At 48.0% G+C, this 16,268-nt stretch overlaps 1 protein-coding gene across 4 annotated transcripts in view; it reads left to right on the top strand.

Annotated features, from left to right (window-relative positions):
* Positions 1 to 16,268, top strand: part of LOC134552292 (uncharacterized) — a 46,296-nt gene that overhangs the window by 25,944 nt on the left and 4,084 nt on the right. For 2 of the 4 annotated variants that reach the window (XM_063400846.1, XM_063400847.1), the window contains exons 2-6: positions 4,698 to 4,816; positions 6,493 to 8,229; positions 13,885 to 14,059; positions 14,780 to 14,984; positions 15,411 to 16,033. In XM_063400846.1, coding sequence (XP_063256916.1) covers positions 6,662 to 8,229; positions 13,885 to 14,059; positions 14,780 to 14,984; positions 15,411 to 16,033 — 2,571 coding nt within the window. In that variant the 5' untranslated portion in view covers positions 4,698 to 4,816; positions 6,493 to 6,661. The remainder of the gene's footprint in view (positions 1 to 4,697; positions 4,817 to 6,492; positions 8,230 to 13,884; positions 14,060 to 14,779; positions 14,985 to 15,410; positions 16,034 to 16,268) is intronic. The other 2 variants (XM_063400848.1, XM_063400849.1) reach the window with 2 other exon arrangements.

Below are 16,268 nucleotides of genomic sequence, written 5' to 3'. Positions count from 1 at the left end.
AAACAGCTTAAAAATCCTACAGAAAAGGAGCCAAGAATATTTAAGCGGATCAATAAAATTTTGAGAGTAGCTTTTCCACTGCCTTGAAACTATTTCAGAGCTAATCTGGCCCAAACAGAAACTCACATGAAGTTATGGTGATTCCTACACTCTCCCTGTTGGAACTGAGCTGATCCACAGCAGGATGTTCCTGTGCTGATCCCCAGATACTGTGGGCAGATTCTTCTGTGGCACATGTGGCTGGCACATGTGTGCCCTTTGGGCTGCTCTGACCAGCCAGCCCTGACCGTGGCCAAGACCAGATTTTCTGGACAAGTTGTTAACAAGAAGTTGTTGTGTTGTGTTGACCGCAGTGGCATGGAGGAAGACTTGGAAAAGCAGGACAAAAAAAATCCCAAAAAAAAAGAAAAATAGATGTGAAAGGAGGAAAATGGCTAGACAATATCACATGGTGAAGCAAGCAGCTCATAACACAGCAGAATTTAATGCCATTGCCTGTGCTCTCAGCAACCTCTTCATCCTGGGCTGTACTGTGTCTTCAGGGGTTCCCTATGCCAAGCTATCTCTGAGACTTTGTGGTTCTTGCTTATGCTTAAGGTGAGAACACAGAGACTATAAATCAGTGAGCAAACTATAAAGGTTAGTGTTTTCCCTTTATTACTTGGTTTTGAAATCAATCTGGCAGTTGTTCCTCTTGTTAGCAGTCATGATTTATGCCATGCAGAGGACAGTGAAAGCAGTGATAATACTGTAAACTCAGGGAAAGTTATGGTTAGCTGTTTACTCTAGGAAGGAGAAAGAAAATTTTACTGGTTTAGAGAACTACTGTGGCTGTACCTTTCCTGCTACAATTAACAGACACTGTGTAAGCTAGTAAATACCTGGAATCCTGTTTCAGCTGCTACAACAGACAAAAAAAAAAACCCAAGAAATTTAACCACAGTCACCTTTTCTTCATCAACCAGTTTCTGCAGCACAATGCTAGTTAAGAGAACAGCTAAGAAAGCAAATACAGCCAAGGCACCTTTCTTTTTCTTAACCTTTAATATGAAAAAAATAAAACATCTGGCATTCTTTCCCTTGAGACTGCTGGTGTTCTGCTAAGCAGCTGAAGTGATGTGCATGACGTGGCAGTAAGCAGATCATGCTGTGACCATGAGGTTTGCTGTATCAAATAGCACAAAACTCACAGCAGTAAAATAGCTTGCTAAAATCCTTTGTATAGCTCTTTGAAATGCACTGTTCACATCCCTCTATCTGGCTGGATCTCTGAAATGAAAGGGAGATTGTAGTCCAGAATAAACTAACCTCTGTTCAGTGCTGCAATTTGCAAAACCTAATGCAGAGACATTAGAATAAAACCTGAAGGTTAGTGTAATCTCTTATTTCAAGATGGAGTAAGGATCTGCAGTTATTCCCCTCCCTGGAAAGCAGGAGTTTGGTGTGATGGCCATGACTCAGAAGCTCATTTGTTTGTGACTGAAATGTTGTCAATGTGGAAAGTGGAAAATGTTCCAGTCTCACTTGATGTCTCTGATCCAGCAGGAGATGCCAGACAATAGCAAGCTGCTCTTCACCATTTCATGGAACAAATGCCCATGTTTGATAAGTCTGTAGAGTAAATCTTGCTGCAGGGAACTCTGCAAAGCAGCGCCAGTAAACCTACTCAGCCCTGCCAGATTGGGTGGCCACTTTTCCTGAGGCCTTGTGAGGCTCTGTGATCCCTTGTCCTGATATTCCTGGAGTCCTTGAACATGTCTGGTCTTCTCCACAGTGTTTTTCATCAGCAATGAGCTACTTATCCTATGCCTCCCTGCTTCATCCTCCTGAACACTTTATCTCATTCTTTGCTGGGAAGGTGAGCCAGGCAGAACAGTTCTGAAGTGTTTGGGAAGAAATAATTTATCCTTCAAGTTTTAATCCTTGAGAAATAAGTTTTTTGGGGGGATTTTACAGGAAAATTAAGGTTTGTGGCAAATCTCCAAGCAGGCACTTATCAGAGTAGTGAAGTTGATTAAACAGAATCACATGGTAGAAAATAAGCTGAGCACACACTGCCCTTAGTCTTATTCTCACTTAAGGCATGAGGCTCATAACCACTAGAAGCTTTTTAGTCCCTGAGCCAGGGAACAGGCAAATGTTTCACAGACAATGTGAATTCAATGTGATTGAGGAGTAATGATGTGCTGCAGCAGCAGCCAACACTAAACTCTGCTTTGCTATTTGGCCTGGAATAAGTGACCATTGGCTTGGAGGATTGCTGATAAAAATAAAGCCTGAGCTTTGGGTAAGTGTGGACAGGACTACCTGAAAGTACCCAGGTAGGTAAATGAAGGAGCATAGCACCAATCCACAGTGCTCACACACACTGGGGAGTGACAAATAATGGGCAACTCAGTGCTTGGTCTAACTGGAGGAGAGCAGAGGATACATTAGGGCTGCTGTGTACCTTTAGGAGAGGGTAAATTGGGACCCAGAGTTGGGTCACCATGTAAGAAATCAGCATTTCCTTCCTTCCTTCCTTCTTTTCCTTCCTCCCTCCCTCCCTCCCTTCCTCTCACACTTCATTGACCTTTGCTAGTCAATACCTGGAATCACCTGCTGTAGCTGTAGTATGTACTCACAGCTCTGAGGTGGTGGGAGGACAAAGTTTCAAATTGCTGTGCTTTCCAATGTTTCTTTGTTGGTGACTATATAAGACTGCAGCTAAATATTCTGTATGTACCATGAGCCTGCAAGTATGTGCTCAGAGGTCATCTCTAGCTTATCAACCAGAAGCATATGAACTTGTTTTGGGTTTTTTTTCTGTCTCCATCTTGTGCTCTCCTCCAGCAGACTGCCTACAACAGGCTTGTGCCCATGTTACTTGGGAGCTGAGTGTGTAGGCACGTTTTATATCATGGGCTGTCAATGACCTGACAAATGCAGGCATCGGAGCTGAAACTGTGATGCAGTTGCTGTGTGCCATGGAGCACAGGAGCAGGGGAAGGAGGGAGAAACACTGTTTCCTGGTTACAAGCCAGGGACAAATGACCTGGTGTTTTAGAGAGACCACTGTTTTTCTCCCACTCCAGGCATCCCTGAGCTGTGGGGGAAGGAGGCTGTGTCTCCACCAGTCCCCTGTCCAGGTCATGACTCGGGCAGCAGCTGCCTTGGGTGCTCAGTGAAATTAAGCTTAGCTGCCTGACGTGCTGTGCACAGCCCTCGGGGTGGTGACATGGGGGAATGGGCAAGATCACAAGAGTTCAGCTGGAAAGAGATGGTCCTTCCGAGAGTGGAATGACAGGGAAGAGAGGTGCTGCTGCCTGAGCTGGCTGTTACGAGATCTCCACAACTGCCCTGCAGGTGTTTGGGGAAGCAGAACTCACTGATTTCTGTAGCTCCCTCTCACTGCAGCCAGAGCACCAGAGCCCCTTGCACACCTACCTGTGAGCTACATCCATGTGTACCTTTGCCCTGAGCCCTCCTGGAAGTATCAGAGGGACTTCCTGTGTCAGAAGTGTTTAAACCAAAAAAATCACTGTTCAGAGAAAGAAAATTCACCCCCAATGGGTGACAAATATTAAAAGAAATTATTTGGAAACAAAATTCCCATATTTCTGCACTTCATCCAGTAAATTTTGGTTCTTCCTCCATGTCAGTAAACTTTGCACAGCCTCCTCTGGAAAGTCTCTGTCCCCTGCTGTCTCACAGCCAGCTCTGGCTGTTCTCTGTCTTCTCTGGCTGCTCTGCTCTGCAAACCTGCCTCTGGCTCCTGCTCTCTGTCCCTCACTCTGCCTGCCCTGCTGTGCCCACAGGAGGTTTCTTCCAGCTGCTCCTTCCCTGAAAGTGACTTTTGCCATCTCATTCACATTTTCTGGAAAATCCTGCCCAAAGTTCCCTGCTGCCTGGCAGTGCTTGAGAGCACTGGCACCTTCCACGGCTGCTGGGGAGTGGGCCTGTGCTGTTCTGCAGTGCACAGGGATACCCTCACCTGCTGGAGGGTTTGAGACATTCCCCTGAGAAATGGAGGGGTGTAAACCCTGCTGCATGGCCTGTGCTGTGCACTTGAGCAGGCAGGGACAGAGCAGCCCCTGACCTCCCATGCCTGGCATCACTGTAGCTGTCCTGCAGCCCATAGGGGAGTCAGCTCTATGAGCCCTGACAGTGAACTTCCACCTGAAGAGAATCATGAAGGCAAAAATCAATTGTCTTCTCAGTGCTGCCCATCTCTTGGTGAATGGTGCACCCACAGACAGATCCCACCCTGTTGTTTCTGTGCCTCTGCTTCCTTGCTCTTCTCCTGACTGCTTCTGCCCCTGCCTGTGCTCTTTCTTCTCTGGCCCCCTTGTTGTCACATGCACACATGCAGAGCCTGCCAAGCCATTGTCCAGCCCAGGATCCTGCCTCACAGGGGCCTTGCTTTCTCTTCAGGCCTTACTCTGTGTAACTCCCTGCCTTGGGCAAGGGCAGCTTTATTCTCTGCTCTCACTGCAGCAAGGGCTGTTTTCTCTTTCTTCTTGTTCTGAAAGCATAGTGCCAAAAGTATGTGTTGGCTTTTAGTCCTGTGGCTGTGACCTGATCACAGACCAACCTGACAGGGCATGGCATCCTTTATTAACAGCATTTTCTCACAGGAGCCCTTCGGCACTACCAGGAGCCATGCTCTCTCCTCAGTGACTGGCTTTCACATCATATAATTCTCTCTTTCTTGACAGATTATGTTATAACCTCTGAACACAGAAAGTCCTGATCCTCACGTTTCTCTGCTGTCACCTGTGGGCTCCTCCAGAGCCGTGAAGAAGGGGGAGCTCCAGCCCCACCATGAGAAGAGCGGGTGAGAAGTGCCTGTGACATCTTGGGGGACAGCCGCATTTTGAGAGCTAGTTACCATTTTTATTTTTAGCAGTTATGAAGGATGGAAATTATTCATTCAGTGGTGAACCACAGGAGCAGTTCTGCCTTCCCTCTCTGGGATGAGATTAGACATAATTTCATTAATGCGGGGAAAATATGCTAATTTGAGCCACTCTAAGCAAGGAATGAATGAAGCTCACAGTGTGTTAGCAAGGTTGGCTTCCAGGCAATACAGTACTTCAGACATCCCCTCAGATAGATGTCTGTTGGTGCATCACATGGCCAGGTGGCTGCGGTGTCTTAGCCTTCAGGGAGTAACAAACCTCTTCATTCCCCTCCTGCTCAAGGTGGGTGTGCTCCCTGAATAGTTTGCCACGTGTGGGGAATCCAGCTGCACTACAGAACAGTCTGGGCTGTAACTGGTTCTGTCTTGCTGTACCAAGACCTCTTCCTGTGTGTTCAACCTGGTTGGTTCTTGCCTGACTTATTATTAAAGACTCGTGCCCCACCATCCCAGCTCTATCTTGCCCTTACGAATCTCAGGCTAACCCCATATCCCCTGCCCAATCTTATGCTCCTTTGCATACGACGGTCACTCATTCCCTTTGCCTCTGGTTGCCAAGGAAGGGAGTGGACTAGGCTGTAGCAGACACTGATGTTTTATGTGACTGCTGGCAAGTCTATGAGGCCTAAATCCCTAAAAGAAATCTAGAGTCTCTCCATTCAGTGTAAGGAGGCTCCATCCACTTCCAGCAAGGACTTAGCCACTTAGTCTTCATCCTGCTGGCCCGAACTGGAGTTTAGAGATTTAATTCTCCACTCTGAACATGTGATTTAGTCACTTAGAGTCCCTGGGCCTTACCGTGCTGAACACAGCTCATAGGAAGAGCCTTGAAAAGCACAGCTTTCTCTTTTGGGGTCTCCACAGACTGTCATGGGAGGATGATCATTTGAACCTGTGGCTAAAGAGTCAGGAGGGTGCATTTGTGAAAGCCTGTAAGGTTCCTTTGTCTCTGCACTGGAAAGGCCTTGGCAATGCTTGGCTACCATATGCAGTCAATAAACCATATGTATCTTCCTCGTGAAGGTTTAGTCTGAGCAATAAGGGGCTGCAATGTGACTGTCAGGCAGAAAAAAAACACCTTCTGACTGTCAGGCTGCCATGTGACTGTCAGCCATCTTCTTCCTCCTTGCTACTTGAGTCTTCAAGGAGACCACAGTTATGTCATCCTTTCCTAGGCCCAGTATCCCCCTTAACTCATACACTTTTGTCTGCACCCCATTTGAAGGAAAGAACCTCACAATATCTTGTAAACCTGTCATCTCCTTAGTGCTGCTGTGTGAGTAAGCTGAGCCTGCAGCAAGCACTTCTGAGCCTTTGTCTCTGGAGTTGAGCAATGTTATTGTGAGGGAATTGCTGAGGGTAGGTAGGATGAACTTCTCCAAATTCAGACAGGTAGTGTAAGGCCACTGTTGGCTTGCTGGAGACGAAAAGCTTCCCTGCCCCAAGCCCCTCGGCTCATCGCCCAGCTACGCTGCTCTGCTCCTGCACAAGCTGTCGGTGTTGGATGCCGTGCCCTGGAAGCAGACCTGCTGCTGCACCCTGCGAGTCAGCACCAGGCTGCTTCAGTAACTCATCTTTCCTTCCATTCACAGGTCTTCTACGCATGGCGACTCCACCCATGTGAGAGCTCTCTTATGTGAGTGCCCAGCAGCACACTTTGCTGTCTGTGGTCTGTGGACATTGACTGGCACCTAAGCGACACCCCAGCTCCCTCCTGTCCCCCTAGACGCCACTGTCCTAGAGCCTCCATGTGCATTTGCTATGACATACATCAGTGTTGATGAGAGACAGGAACACTGCCGGGTGATCTCGAGCTGCCAAAATAATCAGCTCTGTGCACAACATGGCTTAAAGGATTTTACAGTTAGCAGCATGCATCCACTAAAGAACCTAGACACTCATAATTTTTCTGGGGACTTCCACACTCTTGCCTGCCACACAGGCAAGGCAGCTTTGGCCAGTCCTGTGGAAAACCGGATGTATCGGAGTGTGGAAAACCTACACTGGACAACAGTTGCTGACTGTGGGCTGTATTCTCACTGCCGGAGCCTGGATAACGAGATCATCTTCCGCTATAGAGGCACCAGCCAGTGGACAGAGGACTGTGTGGATGTGGCCCCTGTACAGAGCACATCAGACTCTCTGAGGAACCTTTCTCTCCATGCTAAACAGACATCTCTGTCTGCACAGAATGTGCTCCTGCCTCCCTTTGCCAAAGTGCCTCAGTGGCTCTTCCCTTCCACAGAGGAAAGAGCCCTGCACGGGGATGCCAGAAAAGAGCTGAAGGAGAAGCTGAGGCTGCACAGCAGTAAGGTGGCAGAGCCCTGTAAGCCTGTGCGCCCACAGGTGGCCTTGCCCGAGCTGATGGCCCAGGAGTGCTTTGAATGCCGGGTGTGCCGGCAGTGCAAGAACGGCTGTGCTGTGAGCTGCTGCACGGTCCTGGTGGAACACACTGCTCTCAGGCACAGCCTCACAGCTGGGCACGGGCTGTGCTTCGCACACACCATCATCAGTCCGGAAGACATCAAGCAGGAGGCTCAAAGGAGGCTTCAGCTCCGAAGGCAGAATAGCTCCCCCAACTTGCCCCTCCAGCATGCTGGGGAAAGCCATGAGATGAGCAAATCCAGAACAGCAGAGACCGTAGAGCAGTACAGTGGGGAAAGAGATGGCAAAGTCACATTGGGACAGAGCAAGAAAGGCCGCTGCAAAGGGAGGCTCTACATACCTAGCTTTGAGGAGTTCAAGCAAATAAGAAGTAAGGAGGGAGATTCCTCTGACAGCAGCAGAGGGCCAGCAGATTGCTTGAAAAAGAGTCTGCCTGCAAACCAGACACTGGAGGAGGAAAACAGTAAGAATGTCTTTCCAGAAGCTTTAGAGACCAAAGCTGTGAATGAACCTGCTGTCACAGCAGAGGGGGATGATGATGTATTTCATGAAAACCACACCTCTGCTGGCTTCTCCCAAAACGCAGCCACATGGGATGATTTCAAGATGAGGAGTCCTGAGGTGAAGGACAGAACCTTCCAGACCTCCATCCCAGATACATCACCTGTTCCTATTTGCTCCAGTCCTATTCCACGATCACCTCTACAGGCAGGAGCAGTACACAGTGCTGGGCACGAGATCTTCAGTGATGAGCAGCAGAAAGGAGAGACAAGACAATTAAATGATGTCCTCCACCTTGCAGGGCAGTCGCTGGCTTCTGAAGCCCAGTCCTCTTGCTGTTCATCGCTGCTGTTAGAAGCCACAGACTTGTCCAGCTATGGAGCTAAGCTACAAAAAATGAAGGATGAATTCATAGGTTCAGCCTTGGAACTTATTAAGAAAAGGTAACATGCTCTGTGGGGTCACCTGAAAGCAGTTCCCTTGGTAATGATCTGGTCTTTCTCCTGATTTGTACATTTAATTCCTGTAGCATAAATGTGCTGTTGGCAGAGCCTTTCATCTTGGAGTCTCTGATAGCCACATGGACATGTCTTTAAAGCTGTTCAGCTTAAATTCCACCTTGCAGGGGATTAAACATCAAAAAGCATTTTCATCTAGACTATGCCTTTTTGTGCACCTTAATCCTGTAAAGACAACAGCCATTAGTAGTTCTGACATCCAGTTTCCCACCCACTTTATTTCTGTATTAAATTGTCAAAATGTCTTTTTTTGTTAACATCTATTAAAAGTAGAAGATAGCCAAAGGCTACAGAGTGCTGATATGATTCCTTTGAAGAAAGATGTAGAGTTTGTCCCACCAGTGCAGGACATGACTTAAGATAGTGTGACATGCAGCAGCAAGTGCTTTAACTTGCTGCCTGTATGTAGTGAACAGGCACACAAGGGGAAGGTGGCTGCTATGAGTCTTTCACCTCCTCTTGGAGACCTGCACAGGCAGTGAGTGAAAGTACTTGTAAATACTCTCTTTCTGCCATCTCCATGTAGGCAGCCAGGGAAAATACTTCTGTAAAGCCTTCCTCCTTCTCCAGACGGGGTTTTTTCCCTTCTCTGGGTAAGATGTTCACAACAGCTGCTTTCTTTATCCTGGTTTTGGACACTGCAGTCCTGTTACCTCCCTCCTGCCAGTGAAATGGGGATCCCTTTCTATGCTGTGTGGCACAGTAGGGATCAGCAAAGTTCTAGCAGCTAGGAATTTGGAGAAGTTATCACTGTCTTATCATGAGATGAAGCTGATGGGAAAAGGAGGAGTAGGTGTTGGTGGAGTGGTTTGTTTCCATGCACTTGCCTTTCATGGTTGGATATGCCAAGAATTGCATTAGACTTGGTTCCTGGCTGTGTCTGCAATCCACAGATGGATGTGTGAAATGCCAGGGCATCAACCTTGTGTGCTGTCTTTTTATTTCTGGAATGCATGGGCTGAGACTGGACTCTGGTTTTAGAGGAGATAATAGTGACTTCTGCACAGGAATTAAAGTTTTTGAAAGAATTAAGTGGGGCTGAAGCCAGATTGACAGCAGAAATGCTTCTGCAACTTTTTAATCCAAAGGGAAGTAGGTGGTGTCAGAGCCTTCAGTGCTTCCCTCAGCTGTCCAGCCCAGCCTTTGTGCTTTTCTTCTCCAGTATGAAAACCCAATGAAGAGGGAGAAGAGAAGGTTATGGGATGCAACCATTTGAATGGATTAGGCTATTTTTGTCATGAATGTGAAATGAAATACACAGAATGGCACAAGCAGTAAGGGTGTGAGAACAGCTGTCTCTTTGAGATCAATGATTTTACTGGGATCTGGAGCCCAAGCTGCACACAGAGCAAAGTACAGGAAATGAGGAGTGCATATGATCTTCCTTCCCACTGCTCTCCCAGCCTCCAAACACTTCCTGCCCAGGCCCTTTGTGTGTGGCTTCTGTGCTTTTAATATCCACACTGGTTTTTGTTTCTGTGAATGTGTTCAGTCTCACTAGTTGGATTTGTTAAAATCTATGAAGCAATTTTTATTAACACCAAAATGACAGTTGATGTAAAAATGTGAATGACAATGGTTCCAGTATTAGAGAAGTAGTTTTATATGTGAAGGAACTATCCTGGCCTAATTATTTTCCAGAGTAATAACAATTAATGGTAATTGTTATTGCCAAAGCACTGGTTCTTGGGAAAGTCCGGTTTCCTTTGTTTGGAAATTTATCATTTTTCCATAATTTTCACCTGAGACTGTAATGGCCCTGAATGTTCACTACTCCAGCTGATCTTCACTGCAGAAGTGGGAGATTTTTGTCTGCATTTTGAGTACTAAATTATGATTCCTGGCATCCAGACATTCTTTCTATGTCTCAAATGAAAGTAGCAGAAAACTGGGGATTTGGTCCCATTTCCACGGATACTCAGCCCAGAAAGCCTCTGATAGAGATATTGTGATGGAGCATCACAGAGTAAAATAGCTAAAATTGTCTTCTCTTTATAGTGCTTCTGTGTAAGTGTCAGTTTTACAAAGCAGTTTTGTCTGTACGTTAGCAGTCTCCATAGTAATTCATTGTTAATAACTTAAGATTCATTCAATTGACTTAATATTTTGTCAGTGAAGATTTGATTGTCAGTCTCATAATTATGGTGACTTTAGCCCCCTTGTGGGTCTCTGCATACCCTTAACTTGGGTTGTAATCCTGGCTGGGAAGGGGTGTGGCTGTCTAGGTGGAAATCCTGTAAGCTCTTCACTATATAGTCCACTTTCTGAAGTGGCTTAAGTGGGGAATTGTTCAGGATAAGGACATGCAAATACCTCAGGTTTGTGTCTATGAAATGAGGAACGTGGTGACAACAGAAGGCTGCACAATTTAGCCGAGGAAAGAGGGCTTCCTGAGAAGAGTGATGGGCTGTATGTGGGGTGACAACAGGGTAGTGGGTGCAGTACCAACTTCCCCTAGCAGAGAACTCCAAGTCAGGAAGGGAGGTGACAGCAGGGAAGGCACGCACAAAAGTATTTCCATTAGTCAGAAAGAGTCAGGAGCATCTGGAAAGGGCTGAGCACTGCTGGCTAAGACAATGATAAAACCATGAAGAGGCCCATAGACAGAGTGAAGGAAAGCAGGTGCATTTCCAGTTGTACACCATCCCAGTACGTCCACTTCCATGAAATTCAGAGTTGATGGCCAGAGGTTTAAAAACACATTCAAAAAGAACTGGTCCTCCCTGTACTGGCTCGAGTGCATCACCTCTCTTGAGGAGAACAGGAAAAACTGACACCAACCCCAGCCACAAACTCTTGTCCCAATAAGTGATTTAATCCAACAGAAGGAAAGATGCTGGAGTCCCCCCTTCTGCCCCACTCTGGGAGGGCAGAGGGGACTTGACTTGCTTGAGCAGGTGATGGTGTGAACCTGATGGCGGCACAGATCTCTGCCAGGAGGAGGGCACTAGAGAAAGGGGCAATATCCTGTTTTCTTGGAAATGTCCGCTATTCCTCCTCAGCCAGAGGCTAAGGTTAAAGGAGCAGCCCTAAGATGTGGTTCCACAAAACTGCTTGTATCGTCCCTGTTCTGCCTGTATTCTCTAATCACACTCTGATCGAGTGGTATGTGGAGCAGCACTTGTCCCAAGACCACATGGCCAGTACATCAAGAAGGAGGGATTTAATCATGACAAGAAGTAGAGCAGTCAAACCAGGGATGAATAAATATCCTTTCACACAATGTGGGCTCTGCATCGTTACCTTTCTTACCTCCAGTTGACCTGCCATGGGGTGGGTTGAATTTCTCAATCTTCAGTCATGTTTCTTTAGCTCAGCTCTCTGGGTAAAATTGGCTCTTATTCCCACTGCAGATCATGTCTGGAGAAATTTTTTTAAATATCCTTTTTGGGCTATGGAAACCACAATAAGTGGTGGCATCTGGTCTGTAGACCCTATCAGCAGAGAGCTGCTGTCAGCTTCACTTAGAGGAGCAGCAATACTCTGGAGTGCTTCCCATATTTAAATGGATGATCTTGAAGCACTGTGAAAATGACAAATGAAAGCTCAGCATCTCTCTTGAGAGTATGTTCTGTATAGTGGGAGATGGTGTGATCAAGAAGATGATATTCTAATTATGAGCTCTGCTACTAACCTTGGATGCATCCCATTGCCTCTCTGTGCCCCAGTGTAATCCCTTTTCTGTGCTATTTAACTGGGAGCTGTTTGAGCAGGAGCAGCTTTTGGAAAGGGTGGTTTTCGGCAGTGGCACATCCTCTTCGAGAGTTTTCTTGTTTCTTAACCTGTGCCTTCCTTCCCATGGGTTTGCCCAGCTGATCTGTTCATACTTTACACAGCTCAATGAAACATGGATGAAATTATCTGTCTGAGAATACGTAAGGGAAGGGTTTTAAACCCATATGATTTCAATACTGATTTTAAATCATGACCACACAGACAGTTACACACACTTAAGGGATGGTACCCCAAGCATGGCTGGGGACAGGAGGGAGGAAGGAAACAGAGACCTCTCAAGCCAGACGAGGCCAGGCCAGCACCATAGTGGGACTGCAGCCTTGCTGTGTGCCTGTGCTGCTCTTACTGTTGCCTTGTAAGTGCTCCAGGCTGCTCTGTGCCAGCAGTGATGTTGGTATCCCCTTTCTACAGCTGAGGAGTAGAGACCTGGAAGGGGACAGCAAAAAGCAAACGCCAGGAGCCTGCTGTTGGCACTGTTGCTGTTGCCGTGTAGTCACAGCTAAACTCTTTTTAACTGGTTGTGTCAGCAGGGACCTGGAAACATAAATGGACAAGATGAAAAAGCATCAGCTGGAGAGATGCAAACCAACTTTTCTGGCCTGACAACAGAGCCAGTTTGTGTTCTGGGAGATTTGTTCCCTCTTCAGTGATTTTAGTATTGGCTGATGGTTTGTTATTGGAGCCAACTGTCATTCACTGCAAGGAGAATGCCCATCTGTCTCATGTGTTTGCTTGTAGTTGACACTGTTGGAATTGCACATTAGCAGTGTGACCTACCAGCATAAGTTCACAAGTGAAACCTTTAAGAAGAAGCAGATTTTTCTCATAGGAGATTTTTGTTAAGCATAAAATACATGCAGAACCTGAAATATGTTCCAGACACTGGCTTCCTGTATATACAAGCATCCATATTCAGTCCTTAGAATTTTTCTTTTTAAAGGAATCCAAGTCCATAAAAATTAAGTAAACCCAAAATAAAAAAAAATCATATTCTTCCCAACAGGCCTCATTATGCATGGAAATAAGATGTCTTAGAGAGTCTGTTAAAAAAAATGTGTCACAAATAGTATCACAAACGACAGCCTGTCAGCTACTCTGTCAAGTCAGTGGTTTTGCACCAGACTGTGTCTGTCTGGGGAGTGATGCTGTCTGCAGAGGAGGGAATGTGGCGTTGGACAGGCTGCCCGTATCAACCCGGCCAGGCCCTTGTTAGCACAGGACAGCCGTGAATGAGGCATCCCACAACAGCCAAGTGAGAGCAGCAGACACTGCCAATCTTTTCAGGTCTCGAGTGCACCCAAAGGCCTGATCCGGTTCACTGAAAACAGATAGTATCTCCCCAGTGACTTCAGTGGGCTTGGGATCAAATGAGATGAAAAACAGAGGGAATACTCTTTTAATCCTCTAATCCCTTCAAAGTATTATGGTTTATAGCAGGTGATTTTCTTCCAGATAAGCAATATGGTTTCTGTGTTGGCAGTATCTCCTTAAATAGCAGCAAATATGGATGTGGCCTACTTAGAAAGGAAGGTTGCTGGTCCCTATGGAGCACCTCATGTTTTATGGACACTAAAATGCCCTGTGAGCAGCCAAGGCTTGATAGCCTAGACTGATGTTGGCACGAGTGCAGTTAACTGGATAACTGCACTGTCTTAACTGAGCAGTGCTTAGAGCCCCTGAAACACGAGCACAGCCGTCCACGCTGAGCAGTCACAATCCCTGCCTGCACTTTCCCTGAACTGTTGCAGATTTTTGAACCTGGGCTTGCTGCTCAGTCTCATCTGTGTCAGGAACAGCAGGAGAACTGCATCTGATGTTCAACGGAGTCTGCTTCTTCCCTTGCAGCTGCAATGCTGAGACTGCTGCCAAATCCCCCTCCAAGGGGCGGTGTGATCTGAGGGAAGCTGATCTCCCACCTCTGGAGGACAGCCAGCAGCCCACAGCGATGTCCATGGCAGCAGAGACCTGGGAGGACAAGCCAAGCAATGAGACATCCAGTGACCCTCCACCTGCAGGGAATGTAAGGGAGAGGAATTCCCCTCTCATGCATGTGTTTAGGATTTTTTCCTTCTCAGAAGCTCTGAAGGATCCCTTCATTGTAGGAACTGGGCAGGCTGGGAGACAGCAATCTGGTACCATCTCTCATGAGTAATTAAACTCTGTTAGAAGCATCAGAAGCTTTTTTATTACACTTAATAAAACAGGAGTGAGTTTTTTGCTCCTGCCTATGTGCCACTGCATTTCATGCAGGTAGTTCAGCAACAACGCCTTCATGGCTTCCAGTGTGTCTGGGGGTTCAGACAGATTCCCTCCTAGTGCCCACTTGAGCACGCTGCTGGTGCAGGTGGGGCACGGAGGCTGGACTTCCTGACCCTGCAGTGCTGAAACCTTCACAGAGCAGCTGCAAGCGAGCTCTGCTCCCTGAGCACACACCCATAGCCAGGGCTGTGCTGTTGACTTCTTCATGGTTGTTTGACAACCGTGATCCAACCAGCTGGGAGCTGCTGTACTCAAAGCTATATAACAGCAAAGGGAGAGAGGCCCTTACTTGTTAGGGCTGAGCAACTGAGGGACTCAGGGGGGCAGATTTCTTGATCATCATGTATCAGAGCTACATTTACAGTCCCATTGCTGATGAGTTTCCTTTTCTCTCCTTTGGCAACTGAAGTCCAGTGTCTGCACAACTAGGTGCTGCTTTGACCTCAGCCTTGCTCCAAACCCTTCCTTGCCTTTCTTGCAGACCCCCAGTCCTGCCTGTCGCCGATCCAGCTCTGACATTGTCCACGAGAGCACGGATGGTGCCAAGGCGCAGCGGGAGTGCCGGCTGCGGCCGCACTTCAGTGACCCGATGCCGACAGACTCGGTGAAGAGGAAGCAGCTGGAGCTGAAGATCGCGGCGGCAGCGCGGCAACACGCACAGAAGCGCCGGCAGGAGCGAGACTATGGTACACACGCTGCACACTCGGGGCTCACAGGCCAGATACTGGGCCCTGCTGTGCTGTGTGAAAGTGGAATAACTCCACAAACTAGGGAGGGAAGCATCCCAGGTTGTACCCAGGTGTGCAGGAAATCAGGATCTACTCTGCTCTGTCCCTGACTGGTAGATGGTAGGGGAAGAGACAGCCCAAATGAGTTCACAGGTATGGGCAGTGCAGAGATGACAGATCCCAGACTTCACCTGGGAGCCGTTCACTTCTGACTCTCACCAGTCTCAGCAGCAAAACAGGGTGGGGAGGCAGCCCACAGCCCTGCTTCACCAGAACCAGCCTGTCCCCTCAGGGTTCCTGCCATTTATGGCTGTGCCAGCACAAGTTCCTTGGGTGAGCTCTGTGCAGCTGGCAGTGCCTATAATGATTTGTGTCTGTTCTCAGGTCCAGTGGTAGCCAAAGCCAACCTTGGCCATGGTGGCAGCTTTGATGAGACCCGACGCACTCCATGGCGCTCCCTGCGCTCCAGGCACCACTGGAGCAACGTCAGCAGTCTGAGCACGGACAGCGGGATTGTTGGTGTGAACGATGCCCGGGATGACCCGGATCCCACCGAGGCCGCCCGGACCAAGTCAGCGGACGTGGAGAGGGCAGACAGTGGCATTGGGCAGATGGCAGCCAGGAAGTGGAGGAACAGGGCATCCGAAACACTGAGCTCCCTGCAGGCCTGGGAAGCCCACCGTCCCTGCACCGACTGTGGAGAAAGGGACCTCCCTGTGGAGACGGATGTGCAGAACTGCAACCAGAGGCGCGCTGATCTCTGCGAGAAGTGCCGCAAGCGCAGGACGGAGCGCAAGGAGTCCGTGCTGGAGTTTGTCAACACGGAGGCCAGCTATGGAGAGGACCTGCGCATCATCAAAGAGGAATTCTACCTCCCCATGCAGGTGGCTGGGCTGCTGAGCCAGGAGCAGCTCCAGGGCATCTTCAGCAACATCCAGGAGCTCATTGACCTCAATGAGAGCTTCCTGGAGATACTTCAAGAAGAGATTGATCAGGCCTTTGACCAGGTATGATGCTGCCTCTGCCTTGTAAAGGGGCTGGACCAGGCAGACTGGAATAGGTTTTGTGTTGGGGGGCAGCACAGGTGGAGCAGAGGAGCAGGAGGTAGGACTCCTGGGTTATGGTCAGCTGTCAGCTATCTAGTCCCTTGCTCTCTCAGCTATTCTGATTTCAGTAGCTCTGTGCTGGGTGACAGGTATTGGACTCACTGTGCTGTGGTGATGTCACTGACATCAGCAGTCT

This window comes from Prinia subflava, chromosome 6, assembly GCF_021018805.1.
Source record: "Prinia subflava isolate CZ2003 ecotype Zambia chromosome 6, Cam_Psub_1.2, whole genome shotgun sequence".
NCBI classification, from domain to species: Eukaryota; Metazoa; Chordata; class Aves; order Passeriformes; family Cisticolidae; genus Prinia; species Prinia subflava.
Note: the sequence above shows the minus strand (reverse complement) of the source record. Positions and strands in the feature narration are given on the sequence as shown.